We start from the raw sequence: 20,331 nt of genomic DNA, 5'->3' as shown, positions 1-20,331 counted from the left end.
GCCCGCCACCACACCCGGCTAATGTTTTTGTGTTTTTAGTAGAGAGGCTAATGTTTTTGTGTTTTTAGTAGAGACGGGGTTTCACAGTGTTAGCCGGGATGGTCTCGATCTCCTGACCTCATGATCTGCCCGCCTCAGCCTCCCACAGTGCTGGGATTACAGGGTTGAGCCAACGCGCCAGGCCTTTTTTTTTTTTTTTTTTCTAGAGAGCTATTGGAATAGGGACCAGGCTGGTGCAGCCTCAGGGCAGCTCAACTTCCAAATCCTGTAGCTTCAGGCTTGTGGTCCTTCATGACATGCTGAGTCACAATCTACTGCTCCCTCAAACCCTATGTCACTACAAGCAGAGTCTCTAAAGGACATTCTCAGATGATGGTACTGTAAATGTGTGAGGCACCTCTCCTCCCCTCAATTTCTGGTGCAGCTGATAACCAGAGACCTCAAATGCTTCCCTGGGCTTTACTTTCTACTTCAAGAAGTACTGATTGCGGGCCTCTGGAGCCCACACACTGCCCTAGACACTGGGAAACACGGAGCACTCAGGAATACACGATCTTGGCGGGGCGTGATGGCTAAGGCCTGTAATGTTGGCATTTTGAATGACTGAGGCGGGAGGATGGCTTGAGCCCGGGAGGTAGAGGCTGCAGTGAGCCGTGATCACGCCGCTGCACTCCAGCCTGGACGACAGAGCGAGACCCTATTTCAAAAAATAAATAAATAAATAATAATAATAATTTAAAAAAAGGAACTCACAATGTGGCCGTAAAAGGGGTTACATCCTAGTTGGGAAAACAGATGTTTGCAAAGGTGAATAAATATGCAAGAATCAAAATAACAACAACAACAACAACAAAAATTTAAAAAATGCAAGCACCTACATGTGGCACAGTCCCGCGGGCTGGGTGGCTTCTGTGGTTGAGGTCACCCAGAAAGATTGTGGAGCAGACGCATCGTGAGTGGGTCTTGGAGGGGTGGTGCATATGGAAAGAGGGGAAGGAGGGCTTTTTTTTTTTTTTTTTTTTTGAGACGGAGTCTCGTTCTGTCGCCCAGGCTGGAGTGCAGTGGTGCGATCTCTGCTCACTGCAACCTCCGCCTACCGGGTTCAAGCAACTCTCCTGCCTCAGCCTCCTGAGTAGCTGGGATTACAGGTGCGCGCCACTACGTCCAGCTAATTTTTGTATTTTTAGTAGAGACGGGGGTTTCACCATGGTGGTCAGGCTGGTCTCGAACCCCTGACCTCGTGATCCACCCACCTCGGCCTCCCAAAGTGCTAGGATTACAAGCGTGAGCCACCGCGCCTGGCCCAAAGGAGGGCTTTTATGATTGAAAGCGAATACCGGCAAGAGGGCCTTTGGCACGTTCAGGGAATCTTGCCTTACACGCAGACACAGGGTTGGGGATCTGTTCGGAAACGCCTGAAAGATCAGGCTCAGCAGAACACCACTTTTCAGTATTCAGTACTGACGCTTCAGTACTGCGGTCAACCAGCTGGAAAGAACCCCGCCCTCCACTTTTCAAATTAATCTCAGGCCGGCGCACGCGCCTCGGGGGTCGGGCACTGTACTACCATAGACATGCAGAGCTAGATCGTCTACCTCCTCGGAGGCGGACATGTTGGGTCCTGGCCAAAAAAGTTGGAAACAGCTGGAGCCACTACCGAGGTAGGATGCTCCTCCCAAGAAGGTGAGACCGAAAGAGCTCCCGTGGAAGCGGTCAAAGCAGGGGTGGAGCGAACCTGTGACACGCCCCATCGGCAGAACAGGCTTTTAGAGAGTCGCCCGGCTCCCTGCCCTCATCCGAGATGGCTGCCTGAGGGCGCTCTAGCCGACACTCCTCGGATGCCCGGAGGGGGCGGTGGCCTTGTCTCTGGCTCTCAGGCGGCGGCGCGGGGCGCAGCAAACGCTCGGCAGCTGCAGTCCGTGGTGTGGGGTACGCAAGGGTGCGGACCTCGGAGCTCTCCCAGCCTGCGCCGTTTCTCAGCGCCTTCCCCACCCGAACCGGGGTCTCGCGGTTGGAAACGCTCCGGGTGCAGGCCCGCGCGGGGCCGGCCGTAACCGCGCCGCGGGCCGGACGATGCCCAAGAAGCTGCTGCTGTTGCCCCCGCTCTCCGCGTCCTCGGCTTTCCGTGTCCCGCGCGCCCGCCCCGCTCCCCCGCCGGCCATGAATGCCGCTCGCACCGGCTACCGAGTCTTCTCGGCCAACTCCACGGCCGCCTGCACGGAGCTGGCCAAGCGCATCACAGAGTAAGGGGGCGGCGGGAGGGCCGGGCCGGGGGCGGCGGCGCCTCGCTCGCCTTCGCGCCCCGAGGTACCCACTCCCCTCCACCCGCCCCACCTCCTGCACCTGGGCGGGAGGCGCGGGCCTGTCCTTTCCCAGCCGGACAAACCTTGGAGGTGACGGAAACCAGAACCCGCCTCCCAGCTGGGAGGCTTGGGGCGGACTCTCGGTGACCTCAGCCCCCGCCCCGTGACTGGGTCCGCGGCCTACCTGCCTTTCGTCTCCGCACTCCCACACTCCGGGGCGGGTTGAGCTTTCTGGAGCTCCCAAAGTGCGTGCCTTGGGGAGAGGGGCTCTGGTCTTGGCTCCCTTTCCCACGGCTGGAGTTGACCTGGGAATCTGACCGCCGCCACTCTCGAGTCTCCCTGCAGTGAGACTCGTGGTTGTGACTTGGGGGACCCGACGCGGCGGGTGCGGCCGCAGAGCAAAGGTGTGGGGACTGGTAGCGTGAAGAAGGCAATTCCAGGGAGGCAGATGGGCCGGAGCTGGTGGTAGAAATGACAGGCCTGACCCTGCTTTGCTTGGGATAAGCAAAGTCATGTGTGTCTTTAACCCAAGGAAGGCCCTGGTCTCAAGTCGCCTTTGGGGTCTGACAGCTCTGAGATGCCTTCCCACCCTTGCCACTTACTAGCTCTGTCACTGGGCAAGAGACTTGATTTCCCTGAACCTCATCTGTGAAATGGGCATGATTCTGTCTGTTGGCCAAGAATATTGTGAGTATGACCGGGATAATGTAGTAGTAGTATCTGGTTCTAGCAGAGCAGGGCTCATAGTGGCCCTCTGAATACCTGTTTACTAAATGGCCTCTTTTCTTTTTATTTATTTCTTTATTTTGAGATGGAGTCTTGCTCTGTCGCCCAGGCTGGGTGCAGTGGCGCTATCTCGCTCCCTGCAACCTCTGCTTCCCAGGTTCAAGGGATTTTCCTGCCTCAGCCTCCCAAGTAGCTGGGACTACAGACGCGTGCCACCACACCCGGCTAATATTTTTGTATTTTTAGTAGAGGTGGAGTTTCACCATGTTGGCCAGGCTGGTTTCGAACTCCCCCTGACCTCGTGATCCGCCCGCCTCGGCCTCCCAAAGTGCTGGGATTACAGGCGTGAGCCACTGTGCCCGGTTAAATGGCCTCTTTTCTAGTTGGCTCTTTTGGAGAATCCCAGAGCTCTGATATAAAGGAGGAGCCTTATATGTCCTTTCCACATACACTTGTTAGAAATCAAAGACAAAGCCTGTAATCCCAGCACTTTGGGAGGCCGAGACAGGCGGATCACGAGGTCAGGAGATCGAGACCATCCTGGCTAATACGGTGAAACCCCTTCTCTACTAAAAAATACAAACAAACAAACAAACAAAAAAAAACTAGCCGGGCGAGGTGGCGGGCGCCTGTAGTCCCAGCTACTCAGGAGGCTGAGGCAGGAGAATGGCATAAACCCGGGAGGCGGAGCTTGCAGTGAGCTGAGATCCGGCCACTGCACTCCAGCCTGGGTGACAGAGCAAGACTCCGTCTCAAAAAAAAAAAAAAAAGATATCAAAGACAAAATGAATAGCTCATCTTTTAATATTTAAAGTCATTTTCACATCTTAAACAGTTTTTATAGAGTTACTTCGTTAAATTTTTAGGGTTGATAAATAATTGCAGGGATATATTTTAAACTTCTTGGGGGAAATGTAGAAGAAAGGGAAAACTTTAGTCATTTTTTTCAGCTCTGCCTGTTTTTTTTAATAGTTGGAGTTTGGAGATTGGAAGAATGTTAAAAAAAACAAATCAATCCTTTTGCAGTCTACTGCCTAGTTTCTATTTCTAACCCCTGATTATTTGTCTTTCTTTTTGAGGCCAGTGAAAACACTGACTTTAAAGGAAGCTTCTGTGTGTATCTAGTGGTTCAGATTTACCCCACCTGACCTTGAGGGAGAGCAGAGGGGAGCAGGGCACATTTTAAAAGTCAGTGAGGGTTTTTTTTTTGGTTTTAGATTATTTCCTGGCAAATTCCAGAAAGGTTTTGAATTACTATCAATGATACATATTCATAAATACTTCCCTTATTTTATCTGTTTTATTTATTTTGAGACAATCTTGCTGTGTCACCCAGGCTGGAGTGCAGTGGTGCCATCTTGGCTCAGTGCAACCTCCACCTCCCAAGTTCCAGCGATTGTCCTGCCTCAGCCTCCCAAGTAGCTGGGATTACAGGTGCCGACAGCACACGTGGCTAATTTTCGTATTTTTAGTAGAGACCAGTTGGTTTCATCTTGTTGGCCAGGCTGGTCTCAAACTCCTGACCTCAGGCGATCTGGGATTATAGGCATGAGCCACTATGCGCGGCCAGTAAGATTTTATTTTACAAGAAGGTTGTTTGCCCCTGAACAAAGTTTGATCAGTAGATTACTTAACCCCTGAAGTTATGATATTGTATTTCCATGATTTCTTTCAGACTGTCTAAACTTCAAACAAGGATCTTCAAACTTTTTTGATTGTGAACTTTAATCAATAAAATAGTTAGATACATGACCTTCCCAGGATATGTGAAAGTTACATGTATTTTGTTACCTGCCGCGCCCCAACCTGGTATCCTTAATCCAGCTTCCACACTTAGCAACTTTTTGGTAATCTTGTCTCTATCATGCTTTTTTTTGAGGTGGGGGAGATGCTGGAGTATTGTTTGTTTTTGAGAAGAGTCTCCCTCTGTCGCCAAGCTGGATTGCAGTGGCGTGATCTCAGCTCACTGCAGCCTCCACCTCCCGGGTTCAAGCGATTCTTTTGCCTCAGCCTCAGCCTCTCAAGTAGCTGGCACTACAGGCGTGTGCCATTACGTCCAGCTAATTTTTTTTTTTTTTGTATTTTTTTTTTTTTTTTTGAGACGGAGTCTCGCTCTGTCTCCCAGGCTGGAGTGCAGTGGCCGGATCTCAGCTCACTGCAAGCTCCGCCTCCTGAGTTTACGCCATTCTCCTGCCTCAGCCTCGCGAGTAGCTGGGACTACAGGCGCCCGCCACCTCGCCCGGCTAGTTTTTTGTATTTTTTAGTAGAGACGGGGTTTCACCGTGTCAGCCAGGATGGTCTCGATCTCCTGACCTCGTGATCCGCCCGTCTCGGCCTCCCAAAGTGCTGGGATTACAGGCTTGAGCCACCGCGCCCGGCCCTTTTTTTGTATTTTTAATGGAGATAGGGTTTCACCGTGTTGGCCAGGATGGTCTCGATCTCTTGACCTCGTGATCCGCCCGCCTTGGCTTCCCAAAGTGCTGGGATTACAGGCATGAGCCACTGTGCCTGGCCTGGAGTATTTTTAAAAATTGTTATATACATAACATAAAGTTTACTGTTTTTTTTTTTTTTTTTTTTGAGACGGAGTTTTGCTCTTGTTGCCCAGACTGGAGTGCAATGGCGCCGTCTTGGCTTACCCACAATCTCTTCCTCCTGAGTTACAAGTGATTCTCCTGCCTCAGCCTCCCAAGTAACTGGGATTACAGGCATGCGCCACCACACCTGGCTAATTTTGTATTTTTAGTAGAGATAGGGTTTCTCTGTGTTAGTCAGGCTGGTCTCGAACTCCCAACCTCAGGTGATCCACCTACCTTGGCCTCCTGAAGTGCTGGGATTAGAGACATGAGCCACTGCGCCTGGCCTACCTTTTTAACCATTTTCAAGTGTACACTTCAGTGGCAGTAACTACATTCACAGTGTTGCACAACCATCACCACTATTCATTTCCAGAACTTTTCATCATCCCAAACAGAAACTCTGTACCCATTAAATATTAACTCCCCATTCTCCCCTCCCCGCATTCCCTGGTAGCCTCTGTTCTACTTTGTCTCTGTGAATTGCCTATTCTCTGGACTTCATACAAAAGGAATCATACAGCATTTCTCTGTTTGTGTCTAGCTTATTTTCCTCAGCATACGTTTCCCAAGGCTCACTCGTATCATAGCACATACCAGAATTTATTCTTTTTTTAAGGCCAAATAATATTCCATTGTATGTGTATACCTGGCTGAAGTTTTGTTTTTTTTTTTTTTTGAGGCAGAGTCTTGCTTTGTCACCCAGGCTGGAGTGCAGTGGCACAATCTTGGCTCACTGCAGTCCCTGCCTCCCGGTTCAAGTGATTCTCGTGTCTTAGCTCCCAAGTAGCTGGGATTACAGGCACTCACCACCACACTCAGCTAATTTTTGTATTTTTGGTAGAGACGGGGTTTTTCCATGTTGCCCAGGTGGGTCTTGAACTCCGGGCCTCAAGTGATCCGCCCACCTTGGCCTCCCAAAATGCTGGGATTACAATCATTGAACCACTGAGCCTGGCCTGACTGGAGATTTTTATTTTATTTTTATTATTATTATTTTTTGGAGATGGAGTTTCGCTCCTGTTGCCCGGGCTGGAGTGCGATGGTGCGATCTTGGCTCACTGCAACCTCTGCCTCCTGGATTCCGGCAATTCTCCTGTTTCAGCCTCCTGAGTAGCTGGGATTATAGGCGCCTGCCACCACACCCAGCTAATTTTTCTATTTTTTGTAAAGATGGGGTTTTATTGTATTGGTCAGGCTGATCTCGAACTCCTGACTTCAGGTGATCCGTCTGCCTCCCAAAGTGCTGGGATTACAGACGTGAGCCACCGCGCCCGGCCTGGAGTATTTTTAAATAGATTCCCTTACATCATATCATTTCTCTTGTAAAAATAGTAATGCTTACTAATCAGGACTTAAAACTTCACACTACTATTAATTCCTTAATATTACGTAGTATCTAGTCTTTGTCCATATTTCTCTGATTATTTTTTAAAATGGCTTTTTTTTTTTTTGAGACGGAGTTTCGCTCTTGTTGCCCAGGCTGGAGTGCCACAGCATGATCTTAGCTCACTGCAACCTCCGCCTCCTAGGTTCAAGCAATTCTCCTGCCTCAGCCTCCTTAGTAGCTGGGATTACAGGCATGTGCCACCAGGCCCAGCTGATTCTGTATTTTTAGCAGAGACAGAGTTTTTCCGTATTGATCAGGCTGGTCTCGAACTCCCGACCTCAGGTTATCCGCCCGCCTCGGTCTCCCAAAGTGCTGGGATTACAGGCATGAGCCACTGTGCCTGGCCAAAAATGGGTTTTCATACTTGGTTTATTCTAAGCAGGATCCAAACAAGATCCACACCACAGGCCGGGCGCGGTGGCTCAAGCCTGTAATCCCAGCACTTTGGGAGGCCGAGACGGGCGGATCACGAGGTCAGGAGTTCGAGACCATCCTGGCTAACACTGTGAAACCCCGTCTCTACTAAAAAATACAAAAAACTAGCCGGGCGAGGTGGCGGGCGCCTGTAGTCCCGGCTACTCGGGAGGCTGAGGCAGGAGAATGGCGTAAAAACCCGGGAGGCAGAGCTTGCAGTGAGCTGAGATCCGGCCACTGCACTCCAGCCTGGGTGGCAGAGCGAGACTCTGTCTCAAAAAAAAAAAAAAAAAAAAAAAAAAAAAGATCCACACCACATTTGGTCAATGGTGCTGAAGCCTCTTTCTCTATGCTTTTGATAATTGAGGCATTTATCTCTGGCGTGTGTTACTGAAATCGTTGCTAGTAACCAAGTACTTGGAAGTGATTTTCCAAGAAAATTACTATTCAAAGAACAATGGACCAGACATAACCATGGGTTGTGAGCTCCGTCTGGTAAAGCAGTATGTATGTTACAGTGTGGTGAGCTGCTTATGGAGTGACAGCAGAATTTTAGTTCAATGAATTAGATTTTCTAAATTATTTTTTGGAAAGAGTGCCAGCTTAGTTATTTGAGTCTTTTTGTTAGACATATGCATATAAACTGGAATTTTTTTAAAGAGAGAAATCTTGGCTGGGCGCGGTGGCTCACGCCTGTAATCCCAGCGCTTTGGGAGGCCGAGGCGGGCGGATCACAAGGTCAGGAGATCGAGACCACGGTGAAACCCCGTCTTTACTAAAAATACAAAAAATTAGCTGGGCGCGGTTGTGGGCGCCTGTAGTCCCAGCTACTCGGGAGGCTGAGGCAGGAGAATGGCGTGAACCCGGGAGGCGGAGCTTGCAATGAGCCGAGATCACGCCACTGCACTCCAGCCTGGGCGACAGGGCGAGACTCCGTCTCAAAAAAAAAAAAAAAAAAAAAAAAGAGAGAAATCTTAATTTCCCTTTTTTGTTCTTTTTGGTCTATAGGCGCCTTGGTGCTGAATTGGGGAAGTCTGTTGTATATCAAGAAACCAATGGAGGTAAGTTAAAATTATTTCTTTTTTTTAAAAATTTTTTATTTATTTAGTTTTTTCGAGACAGAGCCTCACTGTGTCGCCAAGGCTGGAGTGCAGTGGCACGATCTTGGCTCACTGCAACCTCTGCCTCCCAGGTTCAAGCAATTCTTTTGCCTCAGCCTCCTAAGTAGCTGGGTTTACAGACACCCGCCACCACACCCGGCTAATTTTTATATTTTTAGTAGAGATGGGGTTTCACCATGTTGGCCAGGCTGGCCTTGAACTCCTTACCTCAGGTGATCTGCCCACCTCGGCCTCTCAAAGTACTGGGATTACAGGCATGAGCCACTGTGCCCAGCCTTTATTTATTTATTTATTTTTATTAAGATGGGGTCTCACTATGTTGGCCAGGCTGGTTTTGAACTCCTGAGCTCAAGCAGTCTTCCCGCCCCAGCTTCCCAAAGTGCTGGGATTACAGGCGTGAGCCACTGTGCTCGGCTTCCACCATGGTATTTCTAAAATGCAAATATTTTTTCTTACTACTGCTTCCTTACTCCTGCCCTCTAGGCTGGAGTCCAGTCTTTTTAGCAATTACATGGGGCCCTTTGGGAATCCAGATTCTACCCCTTTACCTGCCTCATCTTTGATCCATCCATTACCACATCTTGTGTGCTCTGACTTGGGAATACTTGTTAAATCTAACCTCTTCTCACAGCCTCTGCTGCTCCCACTCCAGTCCAGCCTGCCATTTGCTGCTTGCTAGACATCTTCCAAAACAGCTGCCGTGGCCTCCCCGTGGCCACTCCTGCCCTGCCATGGTTTTCTTCACACAGTAGCCAGTAGTCTTTTTATTTTTTTTTTTATTTATTTTTATTTATTTTTATTTATTTTTTTTTGAGACGGAGTCTTGCTCTGTCACCCAGGCTGGAGTGCAGTGGCCGGATCTCAGCTCACTGCAAGCTCCACCTCCCGGGTTCATGCCATTCTCCTGCCTCAGCCTCCCAAGTAGCTGGGACTACAGACGCCCGCCACCTCGCCCGGCTAGTTTTTTTGTATTTTTAGTAGAGACGGGGTTTCACCGTGTTAGCCAGGATGGTCTCGATCTCCTGACCTCGTGATCCGCCCGTCTCGGCCTCCCAAAGTGCTGGGATTACAGGCTTGAGCCACCGCACCCGGCCAACCAGTAGTCTTTTTAAAACAAGTAGATGAAACCCTTCCCAAACTCAAATCTTCCAGTGGGTTTCCTATAACTGCTAGAATAAATTCCACTCTTTAGTGAATAAGAAATGAAATCCAAAGTCCTGCAAGTCCTGGTCCCTTGGCTCACTGACTTCCTGTCTCTCTCTTTCCCCTCAGTCTCTCTGCTTTCTAAGTAGACTAACTGCCTGCGCCTCTGCTTGGCACGCTCGGATCCACATCTTCCTGAGTCCTGAACCCCCTTCTGCACTGCTCGTTCTGGATTGCAGTGAGGCCCTTGTTTCCAGCCCCATTGTTCTCTCTCCTTCGTCACAGCTATAGCATCTCCGGCATGCTGGGCCTGAGGGTTTGCTGGCCTTGGTGTCGTATCATGTCTCTTGAGTCAGTCTTTGTCCCTTCGTCCAAGTCCTGCATTTTGTGGTTCCCAGTACAGTTCCCGACATGGAGGAGGCGTCAGCATTTGTTTAAAAAATAATAAGGATGGGCCGGGCGCGGTGGCTCAAGCCTGTAATCCCAGCACTTTGGGAGGCCAAGACGGGCGGATCACGAGGTCAGGAGATCGAGACCGTTCTGGCTAACACGGTGAAACCCCGTCTCTACTAAAAAATACAAAAAACTAGCCGGGCGAGGTGGCGGGAGCCTGTAGTCCCAGCTACTCCGGAGGCTGAGGCAGGAGAATGGCATAAACCTGGGAGGCGGGGCCGGGCGCGGTGGCTCAAGCCTGTAATCCCAGCACTTTGGGAGGCCGAGACGGGCGGATCACGAGGTCAGGAGATCGAGACCATCCTGGCTAACATGGTGAAACCCCGTCTCTACTAAAAAATACAAAAAAAACTAGCCGGGCGAGGTGGCGGGCGCCTGTAGTCCCAGCTACTCGGGAGGCTGAGGCAGGAGAATGGCATAAACCCGGGAGGCGGAGCTTGCAGTGAGCTGAGATCCGGCCACTGCACTCCAGCCTGGGAGACAGAGCAAAACTCCGCCTCAAAAAAAAAAAAAAAAAAAAAAACCGGGGAGGCGGAACTTGCAGTGAGCTGTGATCCGGCCACTGCACTCCAGCCTGGGCAACAGAGCCAGACTCCGTCTCAAAAAAATAATAATAATAATAAGGATGTTAATCTTTGGCCTCTTTGTTTACCTTTTATTTTTTATTTTTTGAGATGGAGTCTTGCTCCATTGCCCAGGCTGGAATGCAGTGGCCCAGTCTAGGCTCACTGCAAGCTCCATGCCCCGGGTTCACGCCATTCTTCTGCCTCCGCCTCCCGAGTAGCTGGGACTACAGGCGCCCGCCACCACGCCCGGCTAATGTTTTGTATTTTTATTAGAGACAGAGTTTCACTGTGTTAGCCAGGATGGTCTCGATCTCTTGACCTCATGATCCACCCGCCTCGGCCTCCCAAAGTGCCAGGATTACAGGCGTGAGCCACCGTGCGCGGCCTGTGTCTTTATTTTGATAACATGTTGTTGTTTTATTGTTGCTTTTGACCCTGAGACTTTATGCTGAACTGTTGGTTAGTTTTGTCTTCTATTTTAGGGGACTTATTTTCCTCGAGTTTGACTTTTTTTTTTTTTTTTTTTTTTTTTTGAGACGGAGTCTCACTTTGTGGTCCAGGCTGGAGTGCAGTGGCCGGATCTCAGCTCACTGCAAGCTCCGCCTCCCGGGTTTACGCCATTCTCCTGCCTCAGCCTCCCGAGTAGCTGGGACTACAGGCACCCGCCACCTCGCCCGGCTAGTTTTTTGTATTTTTTAGTAGAGACGGGGTTTCACCGTGTTAGCCAGGATGGTCTCGATCTCCTGACCTCGTGATCCGCCCATCTCGGCCTCCCAAAGTGCTGGGATTACAGGCTTGAGCCACCGCGCCCGGCTTTTTTTTTTTTTGAGACGGAGTCTCACGCTGTTGCCCAGGCTGGAGTGCAGTGGCGCGATCTCGGCTCACTGCAAGCTCCGCCTCCCGGGTTCCCGCCATTCTCCTGCCTCAGCCTCCTGAGTAGCTGGGACTACAGGCGCCCGCCACCGTGCCCGGCTAATTTTTTGTATTTTTAGTAGAGACGGGGTTTCACTGTGGTCTCGATCTCCTGACCTTGTGATCCGCCCGCCTCGGCCTCCCAAAGTGCTGGGATTACAGGCTTGAGCCACCGCGCCCGGCCAACTTTTTTTTTTTTGAGACGGAATCTCGCTCGGTCGCCCGGGCTGGAGTGCAGTGACACCATCTCGGCTCACTGCAACCTTCGCCTCCCCGGTTCAAGCAATTCTCCTGCCTCAGCCTTCCAAGTAGCTGGGATTACAGACATGCGCCACCACGCACGGCTAGTTTTTGTATTTTTAGTAGAGACAGGGTTTCACCCTGTTGGCCGGGCTGGTCTTGAACTCCTAACCTCAAATGATCTCTCTGCCTTGACCTCCTGAAGTGCTGGGATTACAGGTGTGAGCCACCACATCTGGCCCTTTTTTTTTTCAAATCAAACTGTGTTCAGTTTTTTTTTTTCTTTTTTTTGAGACGGAGTTTCGCTCTTGTTTCCCAGGCTAGAGTGCAATGGTGCCATCTCGGCTCACTGCAACCTCCACCGCCCGGGTTCTAGCGATTCTCCTGTCTCAGCCTCCCAAGTAGCTGGGATTACAGGCATGTGCCACCACACCCAGCTAATTTTATTTTTAGTATGGACAGGGTTTCTCCATGTTGGTCAGGCTGGTCTCGAACTCCCGACCTCAGGTGATCTGCCTGCCTTGGCCTCCCAAAGTGCTGGGATTACAGGCGTGAGCCACTGCGCCCAGCTGTATTCAGTTTTCTTAAAGATATTTTCTTTTTTTTTTTTTTTTGAGACGGAGTCTCACTCTGTCACCCAGGCTGGAGTACAGTGGCACGATCTCAGCTCACTGCAAGCTCTGCCTCCTGGGTTCATGCCATTCTTCTGCTTCAGCCTCCCGAGTAGCTGGGACTACAGGCACCCGCCACCATGCCCAGCTAATTTTGTTTTTATTTGTATTTTTAGTAGAGACGGTGTTTCACTGTGTCAGCCAGGATGGTCTCGATCTCCTGACCTCGTGATCCGCCCTCCTTAGCCTCCCAAAGTGCTGGAATTACAGGCATGAGCCACACTGCCCGGCCTTTAAAGATACTTTCTTTTTTTTTTTTTTTTTTTTTTGAGACGGAGTCTCGCTCTGTCGCCCAGGCTGGAGTGCAGTGGCGCGATCTCGGCTCACTGCAAGCTCCGCCTCCCGAGTTCACGCCATTCTCCTGCCTCAGCCTCCCGAGTAGCTGGGACTACAGGCGCCCACAACCGCGCCCGGCTAATTTTTTGTATTTTTAGTAGAGACGGGGTTTCACCGTGGTCTCGATCTCCTGACCTTGTGATCCGCCCGCCTCGGCCTCCCAAAGTGCTGGGATTACAGGCGTGAGCCACCGCGCCCGGCTAAAGATACTTTCAATATACAATCATGGTATTTCAGGCAGGACATGGGCAGACAATCATTAACAGCATATAATAACTTTCTTTTTTTTTTTTGTTTTTGAGATAGAGTCTTGCTGTGTCCCCTGGGCTGGAGTGCAGTGGCGTGATCTCAGCTTACTGCAGTCTCCACCTCCCAGGTTCGAGCAATTCTCCTGCCTTAGCCTCTCGAACAGCTGGGATTACAGGCATGTGCAGCCACGCCTGGCTAATTTTTGTATTTTTAGTAGAGACAGGGTTTCGCCATGTTGGTCAGGTTGGTCTTGAACTCCTGACCACAGGTGATCCGCCCACCTCAGTCTCCCCAAGTGCTGGGATTATAGGCATGAGCCACTGCGCCTGGCCCAATAACTTTCAAACTCCCCTTTTCAATGAACTACCAAAAGTCAGAAAGTCACTGTAAAACCCAGTGAACATTTAGCATGTTTAACAACTTTTCACGAGCTGACCCTGACTTTCAGGAAGTGAATTGAAAATGGCAGAATTTATCTGAAGATCCACAGTGTAGAAACGGAACCACTGCTCTTTTGAGGGGCGCCATGTCAGTGGCATCACTGGAAGGTGCAGATTGCCTGACACACTGGAAATCAATTATGGGGAGTCAGGTCCCAGCAGTGTCTGGCTTTAAGGGATTTAAGTCTATGCTGAAAGGTGGAAAGGGAGAAGAGGACATAGACATGAATTTGTCTTTTCAGACCACGAGGCTTTTGTGTGCTGAGGTGGCCATGTGTGTCAAACTCAGGGGACCCCTCCTCCTGGGAGCTGAGAGGAAGTCTCAAAACTAGAAGGGGCCGGGCGCGGTGGCTTACGCCTGTAATCCCAGCACTTTGGGAGGCCAAGGCGGGTGGATCACCTGAGGTCGGGAGTTCGAGACCAGCCTGACCAACATGGAGAAACCCCATCTCTACTAAAAATAGAAAATTAGCCGGGCATGGTGGCACATGCCTGTAATCCCAGTTACTAGGGAGGCCGAGGCAGGAGAATCGCTTGAAGCTGGGAGGCAGAGGCTGCGGTGAGCCGAGATCGCGCCATTGCACTCCAGCCTGGGCAACAAAAGCAAAACTCTGTCTCAAAAAAACCAAAACAACAACAACAAAAAAAAAACTGGAAGGGAAAGGTGCTTTCCCCACATCAATCCAGCTTTGGAGACATTCTATTCATGACATGTGCCCCTTCCCCCAAAACAACAATGAAGTGTTCTGTGTGCTAACAACATAGCTTAGAAAAAAAAATTCTGCATTTTTATAAAACTTGATAAAAAATAGTATTTCAAACTGTACAGTCACCAGACATACACAGTTGTCAAAAATGCACTCACTTCCCTCGGCATCTCCAGCAGGTGCCTGGTCTGTTCAGGCATCTCCACTTTGTGTAGAGTCATTCCCCTCCTTGCCAGCGTCAGCTTTTCCCTTTTTCCCTTTGGGTACCTTCTCTCCCTTCTTTGCAGCGGCCTCTTTAGGCCTGGGCTCTGTCTTTGGAGGAGCAGGTTTAGCAGACAGCCTCACGGATCTTCTCTGTGGTTCGTCCTTCACCTTGGCCTCACCTTCCTTAGCATCCCCTTCAGCCTTTCTCTTGGGCATGGTGGCAGCAAAAGCGGCCAGATGCAGGCACTGGGAGCGGCAGTGCACAGACTGCGGTCAGTCTGGGGGTCGTTCTTGCTTCCTCGTCTTCATACTGCTCTGAGATTTATTGTTTTGCACCAGATTAAATGTTGGTTTAGATTAATCTTTACTCCCTCCAAATGTTATCTAACTGTTGCATCATGAGTGCTTTGCTTTTCTGCTTGCTTTCTTTTTTTTTTTTTCCCAGACAAGGTCTCTGTTGCCCAGGCTGGAGTGCAGTGGCACAGTTTCAGCTCATGCTGCAGCCACGACCTTCTCTGGCTCAGGTGATCCTCCCACTGGGACTACAGGCACCTGCCACCATGCCGGCTAATTATTTTTTTTTTGAGATAGAATCTTGCTCTGTCGCCCAGACTGGAGTGCAGTGGCACGATTATGGCTCACTGCAACCTCCGCCTCCCGGGTTCAAGTGATTCTCCTGCCTCAGCCTCCTGAGTAGCTGGGACTACAGTCACGTGCCACCACGCCTGGCTAATTTTTGTATTTTTAGTAGAGATGGTTTTTCACCATATTGGCCAGGCTGGTCTTGAAGAACTCTTGACCTTGTGATCCACCCACCTCGGCCTCCCAAAGTGCTGGGATTACAGGCATGAACCACTGCGCCTGGCCCTTGCTAATTCTTGTATTTTTAAAATTTTTTATTTATGTATTTATTTATTTTTGAGACAGAGTCTTGCTCTGTTGTCCAGGTTGGAGTGCAATGGCACAATCTTGGCTCACTGCAACCTCCACCTCCTAGGTTCAAGCAGTTCTTCCGCTCAGCCTCTTGAGTAGCTGGGATTCCAGGCGCCTGCCACCATGCCCGGCTAATTTTTGTATTTTTAGTAGAGACAGGGTTTCACCATGTTGACCAGGCTGGTTTCGAACTCCTGACCTCAAGTGATCCGCCCACCTTGGCCTCCCAAAGTGCTGGGATTACAGGCGTAAGCCACCATGCCCAGCTAATTCTTGTATTTTTTGTAGAGACAGGATTTTGTCATGTTGCTTAGGCTGTTCTTGAACTCTGGTGCTCAAGTGATCTCCTTTCCTTGGCCCTCCCAAAGTGCTAGGATTACAGGCATGTGCCACTGTGCCTGGCATGAAGTGCTTTTTTTTTTCTTTTTTCTCCTTTTTACACATAGGAGCTTTTCTTAAAACTTTAGAACATTTTTATTTTTCAGAAACAAGAGTTGAAATAAAAGAATCTGTTCGTGGCCAAGATATTTTCATTATACAGACAATACCCAGGTAAGAGGACTGACTACTTTATCTCTTTTCTATAAAAACCTTAACAATATAATTGATTATCTTTTCATATGAAGAACAACTTAGTGTTTTTAAAAGTTTTTTTTGTTTGTTTGTTTTTGTTTTTGTTTTTGTTTTTTGAGACGGAGTCTCGCTCTGTCGCCCAGGCTGGAGTGCAGTGGCCGGATCTCAGCTCACTGCAAGCTCCGCCTCCTGGGTTCACGCCATTCTCCTGACTCAGCCTCCCGAGTAGCTGGGACTATAGGCGCCCGCCACCTCGCCCGGCTAGTTTTTTGTATTTTTTTTAGTAGAGACGGGGTTTCACCGTGTTAGCCAGGATGATCTCGATCTCCTGACCTCGTGATCCGCCCGTCTCGGCCTCCCAAAGTGCTGGGATTACAGGCTTGAGCCACCGCGCCCGGCCGTTTTTAAAAGTTATACATTCAGACTGGGCATGGTAATCCCAGCACTTTGGGAGGCCGAGGCGGGCGAATCATGAGGTCAGGAGATCGAGACCATCCTGCCTAACACGGTGAAACCCTGTCTCTACTAAAAAATACAAAAAAAATTAGCCGGGCGAGGTGGCGGGTGCCTGTAGTCCCAGCTACTCGGGAGGCTGAGGCAGGAGAATGGCGTGAACCTGGGAGGTGGAGCTTGCAGTGAGCTGAGATCGCACCACTGCACTCCATCCTGGGCGACAGAGTGAGACTCTGTCTCAAAAAAAAAAAAAAAAGAAAAAAGTTATACACTCAAGCCAGGCATGTGGCTCACGCCTGTAATCCCATCACTTAGGGAGGCCGAGGTGGGTGGATCACGACGTCAGGAGTCCGAGACCAGCCTGACCTATATGTTGAAACCCCGTCTCCGTTAAAAATACAAAAATTAGCCAGGCATGGTGGTGTGTACCTATAGTCCCAGGTGTTTGAGAGGCTAAGGCAGGAGAAGTGCTTGAACCCAGGAGGCGGAGGTGAGCTGAGATCGCACCACTGCACTCCAGCCTGGGCGACAGAGTGAGACTCGTCTCATCAAAGGAAAAAAAAAAGTTATACATTCATTTGCATGTGAAACTAAATGCTTCCCCAAATACAATTACTGTCTTCTGGAATTCCTGCCGTTTGTCACGCTGTACTGTTACCTGTGTACTTCTCTGCAGGCTTTTTTTTTTGAGACAGAGTCTTACTCTGTCGCCCAGGCTGGAGTGCAGTGGCACAGTCTTGGCTCACTGTAGTCTCTACCTCCTGGGTTCAAGTGATTCTCCTGCCTCAGCCTCCCCCGTAGGTGGGATTACAGGTGCCGACCACCATGTCCGGTTAATTTTTGTATTTTAGTAGAGACATGGTTTCACTATGTTGGCCAGGCTAGTCTTGAACTCCTGGCCTTGAGTGATCCGCCCACCTCAGCCTCCCAAAGTTTTGGGATTACAGGCGTGAGCCACCACTCCCCAACCTTTAAACTCCTCAAGGACAAAGTGTTTTCCCATGGTTTGCACTGACCCTAGGCCAGTGTCTGTCAGCTCAGCTCTGCTGAAAAGCTTCTAGTTGTTAAGTGTGGTGCATAACTGCTCCTGGTTCATGCCCATCAAGACAGGTTTTTGCACTGCATTTTATCTTGCACTGTGGCCTGTTTCTAGCCTATCTCTGTTTCAGAGAGCATCGTCCTTGCTTCCCTGAGGGCAGGGGACTGACGCCTGGGGAATCCTGGCCTGGGAGCGTCCATGCTTCTATATGGGACTATCTCCTCATCGCCTCACAGGGAGTGGGCAGTTACACCATCTGTGTCTCTGAAAAATCCAGACCTTCATGTCCTGATCAGTTTACATTGCCCAGACTATATTAGTCATAAGAATGGCACTGAGTGCCACTAGTGTGCTGGATGCTTTTTATGTTTCATTTTTGTTTGTTTTGTTTTTTTGAGACGGAGTCTCACTCTGTTGCCTAGGCTGGAGGGCAGTGGTGTGATCTTGACTCACTGCAACCTCCACTTCCCGGGTTCAAGTGATTCTACCTCAGCCTTCTGAGTATCTGGGATTACAGGCGCCTACCACCATGCCCAGGTAATTTTTTTGTATTTTTAGTAGTGATGGGGTTTTACCATGTTGGCCAGGCTGGTCTCAAACTCCTGGCTTCAAGTGATCCATCTGCCTCAGTCTCCCAAAGTGCTGAGATTACAGGCGTGAGCCACTGCGCCCGGCCCTATTCAGTCTTCTTTAGTTTGGAGCAGTTCCTCACAGCCTTTCCTTGACTTTCTTTTTTTTTTTTTTTTGAGACAGGGTCTTGCTCTGTTACTCATGTAGGAATGCAGTTGCATGATCATGACTCACTGCAGCCTTAAGCTCCTGAACTCAAGCGATCCTCCCACCTCAGCCTCACTAGTAGCTGGGACCATAAGCGTGTGCCACCATCCTGGGCTAATTTTTGTATTTTTAGTAGAGATGAGGTTTTGCCATGTTGCCCAGGCTAGTCTTGAACTACTGGACTCAGAAGTGATCCACTCACCTCAGCCTCCCAAAGTGCTGGGATTACAGACATGAGCCACCACACCCGGCTTTGACTTTGAAAACTTTGACACATTTGAAGACCGTGACATTTTACCAATTACTTTGTCGAATGTCCCTCAATTTGGGTTTCACCATGATGGCTCTTTCACTATGATGAGATTCATGTACCTTGGAAGGAAGATGTGTTTCCATTGTCTTCCTGCTGCTTCATGGCAACTTGTGTGGATGCATCGGTTTATTCATTGTCTCGTGTGTCAGTTTCTAGTCTTATGCTGACACAATAGAGGCTCTTGTGAGCCTCATCGTATGTACATCATGTTGTCCGTGTTTCAGGTATATCTGTAGGAAGATCCTAAGGAATTTCTGATTGTGAGGGTCCATTCCCTGTGGTATTGAGGGAAGGGGCTGCATTGCCCTCATTGAGGATGTACTAATTCACATTTTCTTCAGCAGTTTTGGTTTTATATTGTTTGCCTCCTGGTGACTGGAGTCTTTTTTGCCCGGTAGTTTTGTTTGACTCTCCATCTTTTTTTTTTTTTTTTTTTTTTTGAGATGGAGTCTTGCTCTGTTGCCCGAGCTGGAGTGCAGTGGCACGATCTCGGCTCACTGCAAGCTCTGCCTCCCGGGTTCACTCCATTTTCCTCCCTTGGCCTCCCGAGTAGCTGGGAGTACAGGCGCCCGCCACCGCGCTCAGCTAATTTTGTGTATTTTTAGTAGAGACGGGGTTTCACTGTGTTAGTCAGGATGGTCTTGATTTCCTGACATCGTGATCCGCCCACCTCGGCCTCCCAAAGTGCTGGGATTACAGGTGTGAGCCACTGCACCTGGCCTGACTCTCCATCTTATAAATAAGGGGAAGACCTGAGGGGCTTGCCTAGGGGTACAGTGCCTGTCGGAAGGGGGAGCTTTGGCACACCACATAGCTGTTCCCTGGCCGTCTGTGATTATCCTGGGTTTTGTTGGTAGTGAATAGTAAGGTTACTTTGTCATCGCTATTTTTGCTGCATTCTTGAGTTCCTTAGGGCATAGGAAAGGGCCACATGTGACCCTAGGTCCATGGTTTGGCCACCTTAGATGACTGAGAGCTCTCTACTAGTTGGTGGAAGGGTGCAGAGTAATAGACCATGGTCTTTGTAGCCATGGGTTGGCCAGGTTTGTCACTAATCCTCCAAGAAATATTGGGGTCTGATTCTAAAAGCAGTATTGATTGGTGAAGTCTCTTTACTACCCTAATCGAATTTGTGATAACGAAAGGATTTGTCATGTGAAGAGTTATCATTAAGAAATCTCAGGCCGGGCGTGGTGGCTCAAGCCTGTAATCCCAGCACTTTGGGAGGCCGAGACGGGCGGATCACGAGGTCAGGAGATCAAGACCATTCTGGCTAACACGGTGAAACCCCGTCTCTACTAAAAAATACAAAAAACTAGCCGGGCACGGTGGCGGGCGCCTGTAGTCCCAGCTACTCGAGAGGCTGAGGCAGGAGAATGGCGAGGACCCAGGAGGCGGAGCTTGCAGCAAGCTGAGATCCGGCCACTGCACTCCAGCCTGGGCGACAGAGCGAGACTCCGTCTCAAAAAAAAAAAAAAGAAAAAAAAAAGAAATCTCGTTGGCCAGGTACAGTGACTCACGCTTGTAATTCCAGGACGTTGAGACACTAAAGGCGGGAAGGTCACTTGAGTCCGAGATGGCTTGAGAACAGCCTGGGCAACATAGTGAGACTCCATCTCTACAAATAAAATTTGAAAATTAGCCAGGTATGGTGGTGTGCACCTATAGTCCCAGCTACTCCAGAGGTTGAGTTGGGAGGATCACTTGAGCCTGGGCAGTCAGGGCTACAGTGAGCTGTGATTGCACTACTGCACTCCAGTCTGGGCAACAGAGCCAGATCTTAGCTCAAAAA

General features: G+C 49.7%; 1 protein-coding gene across 4 annotated transcripts in view; it reads left to right on the top strand.

Annotated features, from left to right (window-relative positions):
* Positions 1–1,869: 1,869 nt before the first annotated feature.
* The window catches only part of LOC105469198 (phosphoribosyl pyrophosphate synthetase associated protein 1), a 51,871-nt gene continuing 33,409 nt past the window's right edge, over positions 1,870–20,331 (top strand). The window contains exons 1-3 of one of the 4 annotated variants that reach the window (XM_071083612.1): positions 1,870–2,243; positions 8,418–8,470; positions 15,870–15,936. In XM_071083612.1, the coding sequence (XP_070939713.1) occupies positions 2,074–2,243; positions 8,418–8,470; positions 15,870–15,936 (290 nt within the window). In that variant the 5' untranslated portion in view covers positions 1,870–2,073. Of the gene's footprint in view, positions 2,244–2,813; positions 2,991–8,417; positions 8,471–15,869; positions 15,937–17,846; positions 17,987–20,331 lie in introns of those variants that run through there. The other 3 variants (XM_071083613.1, XM_071083614.1, XM_011719943.3) reach the window with 3 other exon arrangements.

Source organism: Macaca nemestrina, chromosome 17, assembly GCF_043159975.1.
Source record: "Macaca nemestrina isolate mMacNem1 chromosome 17, mMacNem.hap1, whole genome shotgun sequence".
Classification (NCBI taxonomy): domain Eukaryota; kingdom Metazoa; phylum Chordata; class Mammalia; order Primates; family Cercopithecidae; genus Macaca; species Macaca nemestrina.
The sequence above is the reverse complement of the archived record's forward strand: the minus strand, read 5'-3'. Positions and strand labels throughout refer to the sequence as shown.